This window comes from Mixophyes fleayi, chromosome 11, assembly GCF_038048845.1.
Source record: "Mixophyes fleayi isolate aMixFle1 chromosome 11, aMixFle1.hap1, whole genome shotgun sequence".
In the NCBI taxonomy this organism is placed as follows: Eukaryota; Metazoa; Chordata; class Amphibia; order Anura; family Limnodynastidae; genus Mixophyes; species Mixophyes fleayi.
Window position 1 is genome coordinate 5,522,249 of NC_134412.1, and position 22,630 is coordinate 5,544,878.

General features: G+C 41.9%; 1 protein-coding gene across 5 annotated transcripts in view; it reads left to right on the forward strand.

The window, feature by feature from the left end:
• Nucleotides 1-4,089: 4,089 nt before the first annotated feature.
• The window catches only part of ARHGAP33 (Rho GTPase activating protein 33), a 57,921-nt gene continuing 39,380 nt past the window's right edge, over nt 4,090-22,630 (forward strand). For 4 of the 5 annotated variants that reach the window (XM_075190504.1, XM_075190505.1, XM_075190507.1 and 1 more), the window contains exons 1-2: nt 4,090-4,183; nt 16,365-16,434. In XM_075190504.1, coding sequence (XP_075046605.1) covers nt 16,372-16,434 — 63 coding nt within the window. In that variant the 5' untranslated portion in view covers nt 4,090-4,183; nt 16,365-16,371. Of the gene's footprint in view, nt 4,184-16,364; nt 16,435-22,155; nt 22,614-22,630 lie in introns of those variants that run through there. The other variant, XM_075190506.1, reaches the window with a different exon arrangement.

Here is a 22,630-nt window from a genome sequence, read left to right on the forward strand (position 1 = left end):
ATCTGAGCTTCTTACGGGTCACTCCAACTCTTTCGCTCTCTGACTCTCATCCGTTGTGTCCACGTGTTCCGGGGTGGAGCGGACGTGGCACTCGCTGTGTCTCTATGAGAGGGCACTGGGCAGAAGAACTGAATTCCCCCTATACCACCTCCTGCTCCTCTTTTTGTTTTGTGTTTTGTTTTTTATTAAAGGGATAGTCCCAATATGGAAGAAGATTGATTTGGTTCCTGACCTCCTTCATTCGCTCGTTTCCATTACAGAAGTCCCTCAGTCCCATTTATCCCAAGTGGTCCCTTGGCTGCTTAGGGTGATGAGGGGTTAGTCCCTGCAGACCCCCTGTTCCACCACTGTTTGTCCCGGCCGTCCTGGTCACCGCACTGTTACGGGCAAAGAGGGCTCAATGGCGGTTGTCCGTCCAGACCTGTTCTTTCCGACCCTGGGGAATGTTTCAGAGGAGTTGATGGGGGTCTCTTCCAAAAGTGAAGAGGAAGGAGAAGCTTAGAAGACAGTGAGGATGTGTGACCCTAGACAATTCAGCAACTTCTCTGGAATCGGACCAGTCCCTTCTATAGACTGATCAGTGGGTCCTTTGTCCTTTAACATTCAACTTGCAAGACCAAGATAAAACGCACCCCAGCTCTCCCTTTTAGGGAAATGAGCCCATTCTTTTACCTTTAATACCATCTGTTTAATGAGTCGGATGCAGTCAAATTTTTTAATTTATTTTATATAAGATAATTTTTTTAAGCTCCTTTTTGGAGCCGTTTACCCTTTTCCCAGAGAGATTTTTAGTTGTGAGAATCCTCTCCAGCTCTGGACCTTTTTGGTTTCTTGGCTGCCTAGAAGGATCACAATTACTCTTCTCAACGCAATTTCCTACAAGGACCCCTCGTTCAAGAAGAAACTGTCTTCTAGAGCGTTATTTTCCACCTCTGGTTCAGCCCGTAGTCCAGACTTCACAACCGCATTGATGGCCACTTTCACCGCTTGCTCCGGAACAGCTCCTGGAGGGGTTCTAGAGTGACCTCGAACATCTTTGACGCACCGTCCACCATGGAGGTGGCCCCTTTGGTCTGTGGCCACGGGGGTTGTAGGGCAAAGGTGGAGACTGTTCTGTCCAGTCCCCTGCCTCCTAGAAGAGATACGAAACCCACCACTGTCTGTGTTCCCCCTATTGCCTCCCACTCGCTCTGTCCTCTCCTGTGAATACTATAACATAGTACTGGGCATGTAGTTTGTGGAAAAGCCTTTTTTTTTTTTTAACACACTTTGGCCCACATTTCTAAGTGAGAGGGGCTGGAGTTCACTTCCTTCCTCAATTTTCCACTTTCCCATCTGCTGCAATATTCTGCTATATCCACCGCTTACAGGTGCCTTGTGCTTCTCATACGCGTGGAGAATGTAAGCTGAAAAATTCATATTCTGATTTCTAAGCGGTGCACACAATGAATTTTGGTAGTTTGTTCCTGCATTTCATGTCGCACAATGCACACAATTGTACAACTCTTTAAATAGCCACTTATCTGGGCTGACCACAAACCTACTTCCTGATGATGTATCTTCTGAGTGTGGAGCAACACTCTGCTGCAGATGCATCCATGGCTCAGCCACAATCAGAAAGAATTCAATTTTATTTCAACCTTTCATGTCCCTGGGATCTCACCTGGTGTCTCAAGGCAACGAGATGAACCAGAGACGTGTAGTATTTTGTGGAAGAAAGGGGGGGGTAGCGGTGTAAGTTCTTGGAGCGCAAGGAAGAATTTGGGTTGCTACTAGTTTAGATTTACTTTCAATAGATTAACTTGCACTCGACCTGTGAAAGCTGATATATTTGTTGCTATGGGAAATTGCATTTTTGCAGAATTTTAGTTAATCTGCCTTCACCTGTCCTTGTACCTAAAGGCTCTTATGTCAGTCTGTAAGAGAGCACCTGCAAACATTAGGAAGTAGCTGAACAGATCATAAATATTAAGTAATCCCATGTAACAGATTGTCACATCTCTGAGAATAAATGATCACGTGCCAACCGTGGGCAGTGTTGCAAACTGGGTAACGTGCAGATGACACATAATCACTCAGACATTCGAGTAATTAGCATGATTTTATATCTCAATATTACATCCTGCCAGAAACTCGCAGTCAGTGATTTGCACACAGTTCTATAGACTCATTCTTTGGCATGTAATCCTAAAGGTGCCCACGCTCTGCGACATCACAGACTATATCGAGCAATTGTCCCAAGGACGAGCAATTACCATATGGAATTCTTTAGGATCATTGTCAAGCATGCGGAGAGGGTGGTGGAAAGACGGCTGAATCGTCCCGTGTGTAATAAAATTGTCAGGGCTTATTACCAACATGGAGTTTTGCAGGTTTTTGGGTTGTACTTTAAGAGTGACCCTAGGTGGCTGGGGCCAAAGTGAAGGTTGGAATGTCAGTATGTTTAACCAGTGAGACCAGTTGTTTGACTGTCTCAAAGTGGAGACCGGTGGTCAGTGCCGGCTTAGAGAATACCACCATTTAGGTGAAAGTTTGCAAAGTTATAATTTGAATATGGTATCGCTCCTAAAATACGTGCTCTGTGGATCTCCTTGTAACAGCAGCCAGCATCTCCTAGGGTAGGTAAGGAGCTTTCTTGTGTTATGTACTATACAAACATCGCTCCTCACATTGTACATTAAATGTATCAAGCTCCTAATTTCCGGCAGGTTTGCAAAGTGGAGATGTTGCCTATGGCAACCAATCACATTCTACCTGTCATTTTGTAGAATGTACTAAATAAATGATAACTAGAATCTGATTGGTTGCTATAGGCAACATCGCCACTTTTCAAACCTGCCGGAATCTCGCAGCTTGATACATTTAACCCCAGAGGTGCTATTCCTTTGGAGCCGATGTTTACTGGGGCAAGATCAAATCAAACAATATGGCAGCTCTTAATATATGTAAATATGAAGAGATGTGATTGAGTTCTCTGTACAGCGCTGCGAAATTAGTGATGATGATGATGATATACTGTAAGTTAGGCTATGTTGTCCTAAAAATGTACCAGTCACCCACAACCTTTTTTTTTTTTGTGGTCTTAAGTAATATTTGGCAGGGCCGTAACTAGGGCTGTGAGAGAGGGGTGGCCGCCCAGGGAGCGATGCTGAATGGGGACGCAGTTTATTAATATTTTAGGTTCATTTGGTTCAAATTGAATGCTTGGGGGGGGGGGGCAGCAGTTTATCATCTCCCCAAAGGTGCTAAAATTTTAAATTACGGCTCTGATTTTCGGCTCATCAATTCTGACGAGACAACCCTAGCTCCCCAGCGAATGGATATTCTGCATTGTTGTGAATGTTGCTTGCATGGCTTCCTGCTATTTGGGGCAGATTCAGTTTGGTGCGAGGTGACGCCATGTGGCTCCGGAGACACTCTGCGGGGACGTGTCGCGTCAGAGTTTTTACAGATATCTCCACTAATTTTTCCTCGCGCCCCATAGAGAAGCACCTAAAAATGAGCGGAGATTTCTTACCATTATCTACCTTTGCATTCTAGCTGGTCCATTGTGCAATATGATATAGCACATGCCCTTGTGTTTCTAACTCCCATTGTGCTATAGATTGTAAGCTTGTGAGCAGGGTTCTCTTACCTCTCTGTCTGTATGTATTACCCAGTATTGTCTTATTAATGTTTGCTCCCAATTGTAAAGCGCTACGGAATTTGCTGTAGCCATATAAATAAATGATGATGTTAATATACAGCAATAGGTGCATCCGAACATCGAGGCGAATCTGCCCGTTTTGTGTAGGTGACGCTTCCACTTTATGATCAAACTGTGCCACTCAAACCACATACTTTAAGCTCTTGTCCCTGAGATCATGCTGCCGGTCATACGTGATCTATACATGAAGATGGTTCGTGTTTAGAAGAGGTGTTTTGCTGAAAGGTGAGTAAAGGGCTCCTGCATCTTTTCGTGGCTGCTGTGGGACTCTCTTTGATAATCAGTAACAAGTTTTTAAAGCGTTGTTCATGGCAGGAGAAGGGTTAATTAGGTGCTTCCCCTTTAAACTGTTCTACGGGCTTCCTCTACTCAGTGGAGAGAGAGTCACTGTGTCTGACTTCCACGTTTGCAGTGACACTTTATACAAACACTCGGGAACACCTGACTAGCCGAATACAGGACTGCGCCCCGTCTGAGGTGAGTCTGTAATTTACTACTCCAGCTGCTTCTCAGTTGTGAGACCGATGCCTCTCGTTGGGTCCGTAGGTGGATAGATGATGGTTGCAGTTGTGTTTTGTTGTTAGATGATTAGTGCCTAAATGTGTATTAATAGAGGAAATTCGAATCTATATATGGTAATTTCCTAAATGAGATTTGCTAGATATGATTAGTTTATAGGAATCAGGGTGGATGTATTTGCGTTTGGAATACACCCAGATAAAGTATACATATGTGTGTGTTGTTTTGAACAGTAGTATTTGCGCCAGGTGTACATCAGCTGTGTGTAGATATCCCAAAAAATTCAGTGCTGAAACCAAGATTCTCTGAAGTTATTCAAGTCAGAGAAATTGTTGTGAGTGCAGTAACTTGCAGAGGAAACATCATATACAATGTAATCAGCTGACAATGGTTTGTAGAACTCAAATTTAATGTAACCACTCCACTGTAGTGCAGAAAATAAGCATATATGGAGGAAATGTGACATAACAAATATTATAATTATATCATATAATGTCTACATAAGTTGTCCAATTGGAAATAAAAATCTTTGTTTGCTCTAATGCAAGTTAGATGAATGGAAATGACAAACAGGTTTTAATCTGATACTACGCTCACTTCTCCTGTTGCTGATAAGGACTCATGTTCCCTGCTGCTCGTTTCCTTGTAGTGCTCTCGTGATTCGTCCCGTGGCAGGCCCTATATAAACAGAGAGGGGAGGATAGAGTGCGTTCAGGTTTTAATCTTGAATATAAAAATCATTGGACTGTTTGTCTGGTTATGCATTCGGACACCCCTGCACCGATTGGGATGAAACCAACGTGAGGTGGTCCAGTTTGTTTCAGGCCAGGTTTTGGAGGGGGGGGGGGTTGGGGTCCCGTGAGGACCTCCCGTTGTTGTACACTGGGCAGAACTTTGACCTGGGGAGCCTGTTCTGAACCTTACACTGGATGGATTTGGGTGTAACTTCACAGACTGGTAACATTGGGGCCCACCAGAAGACATACTAGGGGGTTGAGGTCCCGGGTGTACGTTGGGCAGATTTGGATGACCTTTAATCTAAAAAATAAAGGACACTGGCAAGCCATTTCATGGGTGTGTTGGATGAGTTGCTAATTATTTTTTAAAAGGTTGACTGTTACATAAAAACGTATTAATAACTTTAAGATTTAATCCCGGGCAACGCCGGGTCCTTCAGCTAGTAGAAGATAAAATAAACAGGTAGCGCTGTCCACTTCTGTTAGTTAGGTGTGTTACCTGAGGCCTGAGGGTCAGTAGTAAATGTAAAAGTATCATTACTCTGTTTGTGCACATTATAATATTATAGAGAATATTGTCTTGAGAGATCATAATAAATGCAAAAGTCGCATTTTCCTTATAAAATGTAATGAAATACAAACATTCCCCCTCCCCCCCCCACGTTTACTGCGGCTGTCGTCCAAATGGAAATAGAGCTGCACCGCGAAGGGAGAAGTACCATCAGCTGGCGAGGTCAATAAGCAATCAGCCAATCAGAAGAGGCTATATAGTTCTAATAGTCATCTGCCTTCTAGATAGGTTTTGATAGATGATTAGGATGTATGTGATGATCGGATAGATGATTAGAATCTATACGTGGCAATTGGGGAGATGATTAGGGTCAATACGTGGCGACTGGTTGGATGATTAGTGTCTATTTGAAGTGCTTTGATGGATGAGATTTGTGGTGAGTATGTATGTGTATGTATGTGTATGTATATGTATATATATATATATATATAAATATATATATATATATATATATATATATATATATATATATATATATAAATAAAATATATCACCACCAATTCCGTAGAGCTGCACAGAGAATTTTTGTCGTTCATCTCAGTCCCTGCCTCAATGGAGTTTAGTGAAACGCATACACACAGACTTGGGTTAATTTTGTCAGTAGCCAATGAACCTACCAGTATGTTTTTGGAGTGTGGGAGGAAACCGGAGCACCCGGAGGAAACCCATGCAAACACGGGGAGAACATACAAACTCCACACAGATAAGGCCATGGTCGGGAATTAAACTCATGACCCCAGTGCTGTGAGGCAGAAGTGCTAACCACTGAGCAACCGTGCTGCCCACATGACATGTATGTAACAAGTGTATATTTATTTCTGTTAGATGTGTTCTCAGTTTGCCCCTTATAGATTCATCGTGTCATGTGGTTCCATCTCATCTGCCTGTTGCATCCTCTGCGTGTTGTGATCTGTGGGTTTCAGGTCTTGTTTATAAGTGACTGATCACAGAGCTGCTGGTCTGGACAATATGACCTTTACTCAGTTACATAGTGAACCAAGCGATGCTCTGAGGTCAGCAGACTAACCTGGCTGCGGGGGCAGGATGGGACTTACTTGCACTTAGGAATGTGCTACAAGTTTTAAAACCCCAGCTTCTGTCTGAGAGTTCTACCCAGCTGCAAGGTCTAGCAGTGAAACGGTTAACTTTTGGTTGTACAGCGAGCAGTTGTATCAGAAAACGCCACCTCTGCAGAGGAACAAGATTGGGATATGTCAAAATAAAATGCGTACTTGACTTGTGTCAGCATGTACATCAGGGGTGTCCAACCTTTTAGCTTCCCTGGGCCACATTGGAAGACGACGAGTTGGTTTGGGCCGCACATAAAATACACTAACGATAGCTGATCATCCAAAAAAACATAGAAAACATAGTTAACATATTAAACTTACTTGGAAATGAAGTTAGTAAGAGTTAGGAAACCTGTTGCAGAATCATGATTAAAGCAGTAGTCCCATTACCAGATGCAATGTAACTTACCTGCATCTGCCCCTTAGTGGGGTTTGGGGAATTAAATGCCAAAAACTTTTTTTTCCTCTCTTTCTGCACCCATGAATCATTTTTTTATTGACCAGTTTGAAATGGTCACCGATATAGGATGCATCAGGAGGACTAATAGAGATCTACAGAGATTTAAAGATAGGGTGGCGGGAAAAATGGCTCATGGAGCAGCCTCCGATGAGGGTAACAGTGGGTGATATTTTCACCCTACTCAGCACTGCACATTTAAAATGGTTTAAAATATTAAAAATACAATCATCTCTTAATATTTATATTAGATACATACAGAGAACACAGCTAGTACATAATTGCATGGTGCAGAAAGTCCAAATTCAGAGTAACAACAATAAGATACTGGATAATCTTTCACTGCTGCTGATAGTTCGCGCGGGTGACTCCACTGTGCTGCGCTACGCAATGGATGTCGGGTGTGATGACGTCACCCCCGACATTCACTGAGAGCGCCGCACGGTGGAGGAGACCAGGGAGGGAGCCGGAGCGCCAGCTGATGTGACCGCAAGGTAAGTATTTTCTTTTTTTTTTGGGCAGGATTTTTTTTTTCATTAACAGCGCTGCCCCCTTGCCACAACCAAAACTCCTGCTGGGCCACATTTACAGGCGTGCTGGGCCGCGGGTTGGACAACCCTGATGTACATACTGCACTTACACACTGACGCCCTGATCCATCTCTCCAACGCACGTGACAGCAAGTGCAAAACTAGCGCAACTTTGCACCAAGACACTTTACGGTGCGCGGCATTAGTGCCATAGTAGATTCCTGTGATAGATGTTAGAGGACATATTTAAAGAATATGTTTATTCCATACCCTGCCTTACGTATACATACCTCTCAACATTTTACAAAATCAGAAGATGTCCTTAATGTGGGGCAGTATCGCCCTCTTTTCAGAAGAGGCATGGACGCTACGGTAAGTATATATTCTGTACGTGTATTTGTTTAGAGATATACACGGTTCCTCGTTCGTTTACAGATAGTGGCTTTAGTTCCTGTGTGTGTTTCACCTTTCAGTTTAACACTGTGCTGAAAACCACTACAGGTCTAAAGCCATAGCATTAATAATAGTACTTAGGAAGGAGACGCTCTTACAGCACCGCTGGGCATTTCCTAATTCTTACTTTAATTTCCCTTTTTTTAGTTTGTATTGACAGTAACATCACTGAGTGAATGAAACGCTGACCACACGTGATATGTTTGACATAAGAATTCGGAAAATCCCAGCATTTCCTTATTTTGTTTATTGTGACCGTAAACCCACAGATCGCTGCAAAACTGGCAATCTACCCCCTCAATGGCTCATAATGTCATGTATGTCGCAGTAAAGAGAAAACACAATCATAAACTGGTATAAACATGGTAAAAGGGAGTTTTTTGTTTTTTTTACTTCAATAGATTTTTATTGAGTTTTTTCAAAATTAAATGGGATACAGAAAAAAGAAAGGGGGACAAGTACAATTGAAGGAACATACAAAGGGAAGAGAGGGGGGGTAAACCCCCACGCAGGGGGGGGGGGGGGGAGGTCACTCAATTGAAACAGCGATCTTATAACATGCACATTACTTTGAACAGCAGAAATAAAATATACACATTGGTCTTTCTTGTGTAAAAGGGAGTTTTTAATATCAAACCTAGTGCCATGGATCTGGGCTGATGGTGGGGGGGTTTTCTGAGTAATAAAATAAAGATAAATCATATTCAACACTTTATCGACCATCTACTGTTTGGTGGACGGGCCCCTGTGTGTGGCTGAATTAGGGCCACCCAGAGTCAGAGGCAAGCGCAGGATTTGTAGAGGTGGGGTTTCCACACTACACTGCCAGTGGGCATGACCAGCATGCATGGGGGTGTGGCTATAATTTTAGACAGTGCTTGGCTGCTCTCCAACTCTTCCTATCCCCATAATATACATGGGCAATGCTGCGTGCACTACTGTTAGGTGCACACAGCTCTCTCTTTTCAAGCAGAGCCGTGTGAAGCGGGGGCAGGGTCCAGCCACCTCAATTATACAGTGCCCCAGGCTTGGAGGGGTTTCTAGGCACTAGGAAACCCCTGCTTGGTTTGCCTATGGGAGTGTGATGGGATGAAGGGATTTAACCATAACTGGATCATCAATTAGACATCACAGGCTCTTGTCTAGGGACCAGTGGGCACTGAGGGGCCTGGATTACCCTAACCCTCTCGAGTGCTCATGTCAGAGATGAGAGTCGAGCATCACTATCCAGCTCGAACCTTATGAGAGAGCTGTGACCTTGCTGGTAGTCGAGCCGAGAGAGGACACAGACCTACATGAGACTCTAGGGGTAGTGCGCTGTCTCCGAGAGACAGGCTAGCCTGAGATCCGAGAGCGATGGGCACAGGAGAGTGGAGATGAGAGTACTAACGGACATGGTGGGAGCGATATTGGGCCAAGTCCTACACTGTTGGGTTGACTTGCCGACAGAGTACATAATGGCTACTGGAATACAATGACAAGAGCCCAGGTACCTGTGAATTAAGTGGCCTGAACATAAACTGGTGCAGGAGAGACAGTGACAATCCCCTAGACAAGTGTCAGCTCTGAGGTCAACCTGTGATTATTTCCTTCAATGCTGGATTAGTTACTAAAGGAGCATATTTTCATCAAGAGACGGTCTGGTGCCCATTCGTCTAACATCTGTGTTTTGTACTGCACTACGACACCTGTGTCATCCCAACTACTAACTGGTTATTAGCAGACGTGTGCAGGGTCTGTTTCACACTATAAACCTCACAAAGGGGAATAGAGGATGGAGCTAGGCCCGGAGGAACCAGCGTAAGATGTAGGTGTCTATGTGAGAAGCATCTATCCCATCACACCAGTGTAAAAGGGGCTACATAAAACAATAACAAATAATATATTCAATTCCTTACGAGTGATCGCTTACCTGAGTGATCTCCAGGATGCTTTCCACTGCTGGAGGTCTGGTCACTGTCACTCATACTCCAAGTGAGTGGACTCTCACTGTGCCGTCGTGTCTTCTCAAGGCAGGGATCATTCGACTTTGAAACACAATCAATGCTTCTGTCATCAGATCAAGTCATCCAGATTAAGTCATTAATCCTCACCTCTCCAGGCAAGCTTATAAAATTCCTGAACCGCCCCCTCAGCCACTCATCGCCCCTCTACTTCAGTCAAGCTTGTGTTTATTCATTCTCTATACTCGGCCAACTTACTGGCCCCAAACCGACATTGCTGTGTGACTGGGTCATAGAGCCCAGTACTCGCCCACCTGTTCTCTTCAGGTGATGTGAGTGAAATTACAAGTACCAGCATGCTCTGCCAGGAGATAACCAACCAATAGCTGGCAGAGTATGCTGGTACTTGTAGTTGCACATCAACTGGAGAGCCACAGGTTGTCCGGGCCCGATAGAGCCCATTAAGCACTTTTCCCAATGCAATCTGGCTGGACCAATCTGCAATATGTGACATTTATCTGAAGTATCAAACTCCCATTGTCCCATAGGTTGTAATGGGAGTCGCGTCATTTGGCCCCGCCCCTATACTTACATCACAATTTCTGGCCTATTAGAGTGGAGGGTGCAAGAATCTCGTCTAAGCCCCGCCCCCACCACTTAACCTGGAGGTTGTTCTGCTCTCCAGACCCCTAGAAAATCGGGAGTCTTACCGACATTCCCGGGAGAGCAGGCAGCTATGTTGTAAAGTGCTACAGAATTTACTCTCGATATATAAATAAAAGTAACTAAATAATGTAACAGAATCTCACGCTTGTACGAGCAGCTAGCAATTCTCTTACTTCTCTAATGGTACATTTTAAAACTTTGTATATGGGGTATATAAAGCGATTGACTTCTTTACAGAGTGCAGAATGAATAAAAACAGACTGGGGGACATTTAGGAAAACAGGCGCAAAGATAAAAAGTGGCGTAACCAATAGCAACAGGTTTTTGCAGCGCACAAAGGAAAGCGAGCCTCCGATTGGTTTCTGTGGGCAATGCCACTGTTTTCCCTTGCACCAGTTTTCATCAATGTGGGCATAATATAAATGAAGTGTGTGTCCAACGTATTAAATGTCGTCCGCCTCGGTAACCCTGTCTGGGGCGCTATAATATAATCGTGATCGATGACTACCTATGGAAGAGATGTTACAGGGTTAGCGTCAATCCCTCGCAGCCCGTGATGGTCGCAAAAGGAGAAGTCTGCGATATACAGGAAGTTACATGGGCTCTATAAAGGGAACAGTCACTTATACATGTCTATATATAATATTATTAACATTTATTTATATAGCACCAGCATAATCTGTAAATTTAAACATTTCTCTTGCTTTAATCCTTCTGTCTTTATATACTTATTGTTGTTCTGATACTCGGGGCCAGCAACAATCTGCCTCTGCTGTTTGTTTTGGAATGTTTGCCTTTGGGAAAGCTCGCCAGGAAGTATTCATTGAAACAGTGTTCATTAGACACAGCAGCTATGCAGTACGTTAGTGATATGGCAAAGCTTTAGTCTGCAGTCATAGAGAGTCAGAAGGGGAGGGGCCAGACAACAGCACGTCTCTGACAACCAGAGGACAGTGTAGCGAAGTAGCAGGGAACAACTGCAAAAGAGCAGGGGATTTCTAATCAGAACTAATTAGAACTAATTGCAAATGTTATTGGACTTATATGCAGCTATAATAAGTTTTTAAGATCAACTTCCATTTCAAAGGGAAAGGTTTAATATTTTTTTTTTTTTTTTTAATGTTTCCTTCCTCATCCTTTCACCCAAACGAGTCCTTTCTGGATTGTGTTGTGCTTGCATTGTGCACATGAGTGCAGGAAAGTATTTGCATGCTAGTAATGTGCAGATATCTATAGTCTCCAATTGCATGCTGGTTACAGAGTCTGTGGGTCATACAGACGCACAGAAATCTATGTGTATACAGTGGTATGTCATACCGCTACTTGTTCTACTGCCTTCACTGTAACACTATCACATTACAGCCACTTACATTATATATATATATACACAGTGGTGGAAGTGGGGGGTATACGGTGTATGTCATACAACCACTTCTCCTACAGCTACATTGTAACACTATCACACTCCAGTTACTTGCATTCCAATTACATTTTTCATACTGACACTTTTACATTTCCAATTTCCACTTCACCCACTGAATACAACTCTGAAGATACAACACAATAGCACTGTTAAACAAATTATTAACAATCACACTATAACATTGTAAAATAACACACAGGGGGACAATATAATACAGGTACTGGACTGTTTAGCCAATCCCTGGGGTATTCATTCCAGATTCACTCACGTGTTCAGTGTCACCCCGCTTTTTGTGGGCGCAACCACCCGCTAGTCCCACAGGGAATGAAGGAGAAGGAAGAGGAGCGCTGGTCTATGCTGTCTTTCTTTGGGGCTGCCTAACTTCACAGTCCAGCAGGGGCTGTAGCTCGTAGCCAACCTTATCTTTAATCTGTGTTATCTTCAGCAATGAATCTCCATCTAGCATCTGGCTCCCATCCTTCAGGACCGTGCTACATGATTGGAGGCCCGTCTCCATGACGGACCCTAGAGCAGGCTAAACTCAGATCCAGGATCGTTCTTCCCTAGAAACGCATACACATAATTTCTTATACACATAATAACGGGGAAGACATAGTTCGCCTATTGGAAGGAGAGAGGGTCCTGGCAGACTTAACTTTAATTGAAACATTCCCGATGACCACCTTTCCATGAACATGGGGCAATTGTACAGCCCAAAAGGGGTAAAGGGTATTTAAGGGAAGGATTCACCATATTGAAATAGTGAATAGAAATTGACTAGTGATGTTACATTCAAAACTCTGGAAGGTACCTAAGTATATACCAGAGGCATCCAAAATATATACCGTAGGCATCAGATAACTTTTTATGCTCTTTTTCACCGAAAAAATAAAGATCATTTCATTTACATATTGTAAGTGAAATTTGCCTCCATATAAAATAAAGTTGTTTTATTCCATCTCTAATTATTGATTATAAATTATCTGCAATTCCTTGGCATTGTGAATAACAGAATGAATTCACAAGCATATCTCCAAAAATTGAAAAATACAATATTTGATGATATTGAGAAGTGTTTTAGTCTCTCCCTTTATGCTGCGTTGTCAAGTAACAATGCTTACTACTGTGCCACCATGCCAACTCTATTTTATGGACAATATCTTGTTTAACTGAGCACAAAACCCATAGCACAGGTTTACATAAAACAGCTACTAATAGCTATCAGATAGATATATATATAAAATTTACATCATTTTATCAGAACAGACAACATTTGACATAAGTTTGTAATTGTGGGGGGTGAAAATCTAGGCACAGCAGACTTCCTGTCTACAATCCCATTGAAGAACACTGCAGTCAGCTTCTCTTAGCTGCGTACCAAATGTAAATATATGATCAAACACTTCACGTTCTGTCAAGGCATGGAAACTTTTACATGTATATCTGTGATGTTCATCAGTAGATCTTTTATATAGGCCAGTTTGTTTCAAGGTTAATGGCCCTTTAAGAAAATAATACTAAAACCAGTTATACAATGACCCAGCTAACGGTGAGTGAGGACGGGGCCGCCCATAAGAATTATAAGCCCCCTGACCACCCCCAATCCTGGGCCCAGCTCTGCTGGAGAGATGAGGTTAAAATATGCTAATTAATAAATTATAATTTTATTATGTTTTTCCTTTTGCAAACCACGATCCCCCTGAGGTCACGAGACCCCCTGACCCCCCCTCGTTGGGCTGCCCTGAGCATGTAGGATATAGCATGAGATCTGTGACTATCACTTCTGCTGCTAGGAGTCTATCTTACTACAAGACTGAGGGAAACTGCGGCAGGATGTGTGTTATGAGTCAGGCGTTCTGTGTGGGCAAAACCAGATCACCTTACATCCATTAAATATTAATATACCTAAAAGGACAGCACAGTGATGAAGACAATGCACTTATAAAACTTTTATGAGAATGTTTCATACTTTAGTGCACCTCCCCACTGCAGTCATGATCTCATCCAGTGTGTGTGTGTATGGTTGTATATATACTGTATATATATATATATATATCTCCATATATCCATATATCTATATATCTATATCTATGCACTGATCAGCCACAACATTAATCCACTGACAAGTGAAGTGAATAACATTGATTATCTGGTTGGTTACAATGGCACTAGTCAAGGGGTGGGATAAATTAGGCAGCAAGTGCACATTCAGTTCTTGAGGTTGATGTGTTGGAAGCAGGAATAATGGGAAAGTGTAATTGGCTAGAGGACTGGGTCAGAGCATCTCCAAAACGTCCGGTCTTGTGGTGTTCCCGGTATGCAGCGGTTAGTACCTACCAAAGGTGGTCCAAGGAAGAAGAACCGGTGACCCGGCAACAGGGTCATGGGCGCCCAAGGCTCATTGATGTGTGTGGGGAGCAAAGGCTAGTGTCTGGTCCAATCCCACAGAAGAAGGTGGCCTGGTCTGATAAATCATGTTTTCTTTTACATCATGTGGACGGCCGGGTGCGTGTGCACCGTTTACCTGGGGAAGAGATGGCACCAGGATGCACTATGGGAAGAAGACAAGCCGGCGGAGGCAGTGTGATGCTCTGGGCAATGTTCTGCTGGGAAATCTTGGTCCTGGCATTCATGTGGATGTTACTGTGACACGTACCACCTACCTAAACATTGTACAGACCAAGTACACCCCTTCATGGCAGCGGTACTCCCTGATGGCAGTGGCCTCTTTCAGTAGGATAATGCGCCCTGTCACACTGCAGGAATTGTTCAGGAATGGTTTGAGGAACATGACAAAGAGATCAAGGTGATGACTTGGCCTCTAAATTCCCCAAATCTCTGATCGATCATCTGTGGGATGTGCTGGAAAAAGTATTCAGAGCCATGGAGGCCCCAGCTCACATCTTACAGAGGATCTGCTGCTAACGTCTTGGTGCCAGATACCACAGGACACCTTCACAGGTCTTGTGGAGTCCATGTCCCGACGGGTCAGAGCTGGTTTGAATGCACAGGGGGGAGGGGGCTACATAGTATTAGGGAGGGGGTTTTATTATTGTGGCTAAATGCTTTGTGTGTGTGTAATATATATATATATATATATATATATATATACATATATCTATATTAGCCACTGTGTAATTAGTGGGCAGTAACTCACTGTCTCTATTCCTGTGTATGCTGTAATTATTGGGCTGCTTGCAATGTCTGTGACTATACAGATTACATAGATGACACAATATGAATCTGTCACTCTCCTTAGAAGTCACATCACAAACAGCACATTATAAAGGGATAGATTTATCAAACATTCTAACAAGAAAAAGTGTTGGTGTTGCCCATAGCAACCAATCAGATTGTACCTATCATTTATCTAGGACATTCTATAATCTGATTGGTTGCTATGGGCAACACCTCCACTTTTTCTTTAAAGAAGGTTTGATATGGCTCCCCCAAAATCTGTATTATTATCCCTTTCGTGTGAAAAGTCTTCTTCATAGCAGGACTATAGTGCTCTCCTTTATATTCATGACTATTTCGAAACATATCGCAACCAGTGTGAGATTGTGGATAAACCATTCAACACCATTGTGTAACTCTTTGCTATTTGCACAAAATATATATGTTGAGAGAGTGTTTGCGGAAATCTCCCGAATCCTTTACAGTTACATCACTTTGACTAAAGCAGTCTTCATCATGAGCAATCGACACCTGTGTGAGTGAGCAACAGCGTCCTTCTATCTAATACGTATCATACCATTATTGTTGTGTACTAGGGGTAAATCAACCTCTTTCTTTAGCTGGGCCCCCAAGTGTCAGTGCCTCAGAATTTTGGGACCCTAAAAAAGATGGTTACAAATAGAGGCCCTGATTCACGTGCGGGCGTAAGTACGTTTGTGGGCCGTATGTTACGTGCCTATAACTTAAAGGGCAGAACTTACAGTAAGGGGTGCCCAGGGCGTCCCGACGCAGTGACGGCTGAATCAAGTCCTGGGTTTCTCATTATTACGCCTGGATTCAAATCGAAACGCACCTTGAGATCCCCTCTGGTTTGTATACGGGCAAAATTACACTCAAGGGCCACGCACTTTTTTAATTGCAAGTTGCGTTCGGACTTGAATCAGCCCAGAATATACTGCAGATCTGACAATCCCGAACCCAAGGTTGTGCACGTCCGATGTATGCAATATATTGTGCATTATATAACGTTACATGCAGTGTTTTGCAATCATGTGTTTGAGGTGGTGTCAGCATTATTATATGTGACCTCTTTCTGTGTGTCCTTCCCCCAGGTCTCTGATGGATGTCGCCTCTCCATGCAAGCCTGTGACAGAGGAGAGTCCCCAGGAACCTCAGCCTCAGGTAAGGTGTATCAGGAACTCCCAAAATGTTCACATGAAAGACCGGAACACCCATGTGACCTGGAGCTGGCCCCGGATTCCAGGCCTAACTTCCTTTTAGGTCCCAAATAAGGTGAAACAGTTCTAGAAACCTACTTCATCTGCTCCCCTCGTTTGGGTAATACAAGGGTCTTAAACTTTGGGAATATACATAAAGCGAGTTAAATATTTTGGGTGGAAACTGGTGGGAGCCCCCGGTCTGCCTGGTACACACATAGCTGTAAAACATGTATCTTTAAACTTGAATTACGAGTCACCTAAACATGGATGTTGCAGTATGTACCTTCTATAAACTAAAGGGGAGGTGCATCAATGATCCTTATGAACCGAGATTGATAGTATAGAAATGAACTTGTAACAAACATTGCTGCCCTCACGGCTGTTTATTGATCCAAGTCATTGACTTGGGATGGGTATCTTTCACAGAAATATGGCAGCGAACAGTGAGCAACTTCTTATGTGACTAAACAGAGCTTTTCTGATGTTTTTTGTGATGGACGATCAGATTGGTGGAGAATTCTGGCTGCTGATGACCCTTCTATGTGTGTCTATTAAGTGTGTTATAATGTATCTGTTTGTTTAATAACACCACTCAGTACATTGTGATATCACTGTATGTGTTATAATGTATCTGTGTATATTGATACTACTCAGTACATTGTGATATCACTGTGTGTCATTACATTGTTATAATGTGTTACAATGTATTTACATGTATAATTACACCTGTACTAACTACAACTGAACAAATCTTTCAAAATGTCATTTGCGACCGATTTACGCATTTGATCATGAAATATAGAAATCATTGGACTGATTAGTTCAGGCCTGTCCAACCTGCGGCCCTCCAGATGTTGTGAAACTACAAGTCCCAGCATGCCCTTCCAGCTATCAACAGGTAGTCTACTGGCAAAGCATGCTGGGGCTTGTAGTTTCACAACATCTGGAGGGCCGCAGGTTGGACAGGCCTGGATTAGTTGATCTGTTGGATAAAACAGTATTTCCCACAGGAAGTACCTGCGCAGCCAGATATCTCTACCTCCTGCACCGTCCGTCGTTCCCCCTCTTCGGTGTGACTGATGTGAATAGGACGTGTTTGGGGCACTGTTTTTCAGTTTTTGCTGTTAAATTTATACTACGTTTGTTTTTTACACTTCACAGATTATCTTTATTATTCAGATGGAAGGATTGCAAGACACATTTTCTAACACAGTTAATACTGATTACTTTAGAATAATTGTAACCACACCTAATGCGATATTACGTGAAAGTGAGGGGCATTTTTAATAAAGACAATTTTAGTGTTGCAATTAGAATAAAATATGTTACTGTAATTTGAAACACCCCAAATGTGATATTCGAGTGAAATTAAGGTGCTGGATGGTGAGTTGAACGTCTGTGTGTTAGTGAAGGATAAGTCGCGCATTTTGGCATTGCATGTGTCTACAAAGAGAGTGGACTATATGCGCCAATTTTCAGGGGCAGTTGGTATAAACTATATTTTGCCACCAATACCTCTGTATCCATCACCATCACAGCTATCTGATTCACCATGACTGCGTATAAATGTACAAAGTGGGTGGTAGTTTACTTTCTGGTGCTGTAAAAATAAAGTATATTTCAACTCTATATTCAAAATATAAAATCCAGTTCAATACCTACAGCCGCACATGCTGTAATATTTATTAAAGTAAAAAGAAGCAGTTATTTTTAAAAAAATGATTTATACCCCAATAGGGATTAAACAGATTCTGTAACCACACCTCTTGTGGTAATTATTTCAGCACAAATCAGGCATTTGATCTGGTGAGTTGAAAGACAACAAGAAAATCAAGAAAATATTCTTCCAATTTGTACATGGAAAGTAGACCCTCAGGGGTATATTTACTAAACTGTGGGTTTGAAAAAGTGGAGATGTTGCCTATAGCAACCAATCAGATTCTAGCTGTCATTTTGTAGAAGGTACTAAATAAATGATAACTAGACTCTGATTGGTTGCTATAGGCAACATCTCCACTTTTTCAAACCCGCAGTTTAGTAAATATAGTCCTCAGTGTTTAATAGGCAGAACGGTGCAGAAATCAAGATTCACCTCAGAGACACAGACACATGTAACCAGTAAGAGGGAACACAGTCCTATTATACAGTAGGCAAACACACTGATACATTATAACACTGCTCTGTGTTATTACACACTGATACATTATAACACTGCTCTGTGTTATTACACACACTGATACATTATAACACTGCTCTGTGTTATTACACACACTGATACATTATAACACTGCTCTGTGTTATTACACACACTGATACATTAAAACACTGCTCTGTGTTATTACACACACTGATACATTAAAACACTGCTCTGTGTTATTACACACACTGATACATTATAACACTGCTCTGTGTTATTACACACTGATACATTATAACACTGCTCTGTGTTATTACACACACTGATACATTATAACACTGCTCTGTGTTATTACACACTGATACATTATAACACTGCTCTGTGTTATTACACACACTGATACATTATAACACTGCTCTGACACAGTGTAGCATTGTTCTGTGTCATTACACACACTGATACATTATAACACTGCTCTGACACAGTGTAGCATTGTTTTGATATTACACACTGATACATTATAACACTGCTCTGTGTTATTACACACTGATACATTATAACACTGCTCTGTGTTATTACACACACTGATACACTATAACACTGTTCTGACACAGTGTAGCATTGTTTTGTGTTATTACACACTGATACATTATAACACTGCTCTGTGTTATTACACACAATGATACATTATAACACTGCTCTGACACAGTGTAGCATTGTTCTGTGTCATTACACACACTGATACATTATAACACTGCTCTGACACAGTGTAGCATTGTTTTGATATTACACACTGATACATTATAACACTGCTCTGTGTTATTACACACTGATACATTATAACACTGCTCTGTGTTATTACACACACTGATACACTATAACACTGTTCTGACACAGTGTAGCATTGTTTTGTGTTATTACACACTGATACATTATAACACTGCTCTGTGTTATTACACACAATGATACATTATAACACTGCTCTGACACAGTGTAGCATTGTTCTGTGTCATTACACACACTGATACATTATAACACTGCTCTGACACAGTGTAGCATTGTTTTGATATTACACACTGATACATTATAACACTGCTCTGTGTTATTACACACTGATACATTATAACACTGCTCTGTGTTATTACACACTGATACATTATAACACTGCTCTGTGTTATTACACACACTGATACACTATAACACTGTTCTGACACAGTGTAGCATTGTTTTGTGTTATTACACACACTGATACATTATAACACTGCTCTGACACAGTGTAGCATTGTTTTGTGTTATTACACACTGATACATTATAACACTGCTCTGTGTTATTACACACTGATACATTATAATACTGCTCTGTGTTATTACACACACTGATACATTATAACACTGCTCTGTGTTATTACACACTGATACATTATAACACTGCTCTGTGTTATTACACACACTGATACACTATAACACTGGTCTGACACAGTGTATCATTGTTTTGTGTTATTACACACTGATACATTATAACACTGCTCTGTGTTATTACACACACTGATACACTATAACACTACTCTGACACAGTGTAGCATTGTATTGTGTTTTTACACACTGATACATTATAACACTGCTCTGTGTTATTACACACAATGATACATTATAACACTGCTCTGTGTTATTACACACACTGATACACTATAACACTGGTCTGACACAGTGTAGCATTGTTTTGTGTTATTACACACACACTGATACATTATAACACTGCTCTGACACAGTGTAGCATTGTTTTGTGTTATTACACACTGATACATTATAACACTGCTCTGTGTTATTACACACTGATACATTATAACACTGCTCTGTGTTATTACACACACTGATACATTATAACACTGCTCTGTGTTATTACAGACTGATACATTATAACACTGCTCTGTGTTATTACACACTAATACATTATAACACTGCTCTGTGTTATTACACACTGATACATTATAACACTGCTCTGTGTTATTACACACACTGATACATTATAACTTTGCTCTGACACAGTGTATAATTGTTCTGTGTTATTACACACACTGATACACTATAACACTGCTCTGTGTTATTACACACACTGATACACTATAACACTACTCTGACACAGTGTAGCATTGTTTTGTGTTTTTACACACTGATACATTATAACACTGCTCTGTGTTATTACACACAATGATGCATTATAACACTGCTCTGTGTTATTACACACACTGATACACTATAACACTGGTCTGACACAGTGTAGCATTGTTTTGTGTTATTACACACACTGATACATTATAACATTGCTCTGACACAGTGTAGCATTGTTTTGTGTTATTACACACTGATACATTATAACACTGCTCTGTGTTATTACACACTGATACATTATAACACTGCTCTGTGTTATTACACACACTGATACATTATAACACTGCTCTGTGTTATTACAGACTGATACATTATAACACTGCTCTGTGTTATTACACACTAATACATTATAACACTGCTCTGTGTTATTACACACTGATACATTATAACACTGCTCTGTGTTATTACACACACTGATACATTATAACTTTGCTCTGACACAGTGTATAATTGTTCTGTGTTATTACACACACTGATACACTATAACACTGCTCTGACACAGTGTAGCATTGTTTTGTGTTTTTACACACTGATACATTATAACACTGCTCTGTGTTATTACACACAATGATACACTATAACACTGGTCTGACACAGTGTAGCATTGTTTTGTGTTATTACACACACTGATACATTATAACACTGCTCTGACACAGTGTAGCATTGTTTTGTGTTATTACACACTGATACATTATAACACTGCTCTGTGTTATTACACACTGATACATTATAACTCTGCTCTGTGTTATTACACACACTGATACATTATAACACTGCTCTGTGTTATTACACACACTGATACATTATAACACTGCTCTGTGTTATTACACACTGATACATTATAACACTGCTCTGTGTTATTACACACTGATACATTATAACACTGCTCTGTGTTATTACACACTGATACATTATAACTTTGCTCTGACACAGTGTATAATTGTTCTGTGTTATTACACACAATGATACATCATAACACTGCTCTGTGTTATTACACACACTGATACATTATAACACTGCTCTGTGTTATTACACACACGGATACATTATAACATGGTCTCTCCTGCGAACAAATATTTGTTGCTTATTTCTGCCAGTGCTGAGCCCTATTTGGCACGTTGGGTGAAGCTGTTTCCTGCTTTGTGTCCACAGATAAAACAATAGTTGTTGTATTATAAATGATTTCCGCTGACAATAACTGCACCATGGCTGAGTGCTCTCCTCCATGAGGGTTTCCACCTTCCCTGTGTACATAGGGACTAGCAGGAGCCTGACTCCCCCCCATTGGCCAGTCTCCATCTCACATTCTACCATTGTCTTTGCACCTGAATGGATTATCCCATTCTCCAGGTGGGGGGGGAGGGCGACTGAGAGCTGTGATGGTATGTGTGACATTAAGGCAGGAGGGTGGCTGAAGGCTGAGCATGGACAGACCAAACCTCTGAGAGGGGGGGAGAGTGGTCAGAGGTAGGGCCGCATCTCACACATCTTTTGTCAGGAAGCTGGGGGAAAATTCCTGCTCCACCCCCCTCCATAACATGCAAATCCAGCTAACCACAGTCTGAATTGGGACAATGTAATGAGACAGACTGTCAGGGATAGAGACATACTGAGAGTGTCTGGTGGTCAGGAATAGATGCTATGGGCAGCAGCCATAGACAGAGCCCCTCTTATACCAGGCAGAAGGTGGCAGAGTGACACAAAGACCCCTGGGCACAGTGCTGGATGCAGGATTTACACGGTGTATCCAGGACCCCGGGATCAGTCATGGAGTCTGGCGGGGGCTAAATTATAGCTCCTATCTACCCCTCTGAGCCTCAGGCAGCAATATGGTGGTGAGTACCAAGGGGCA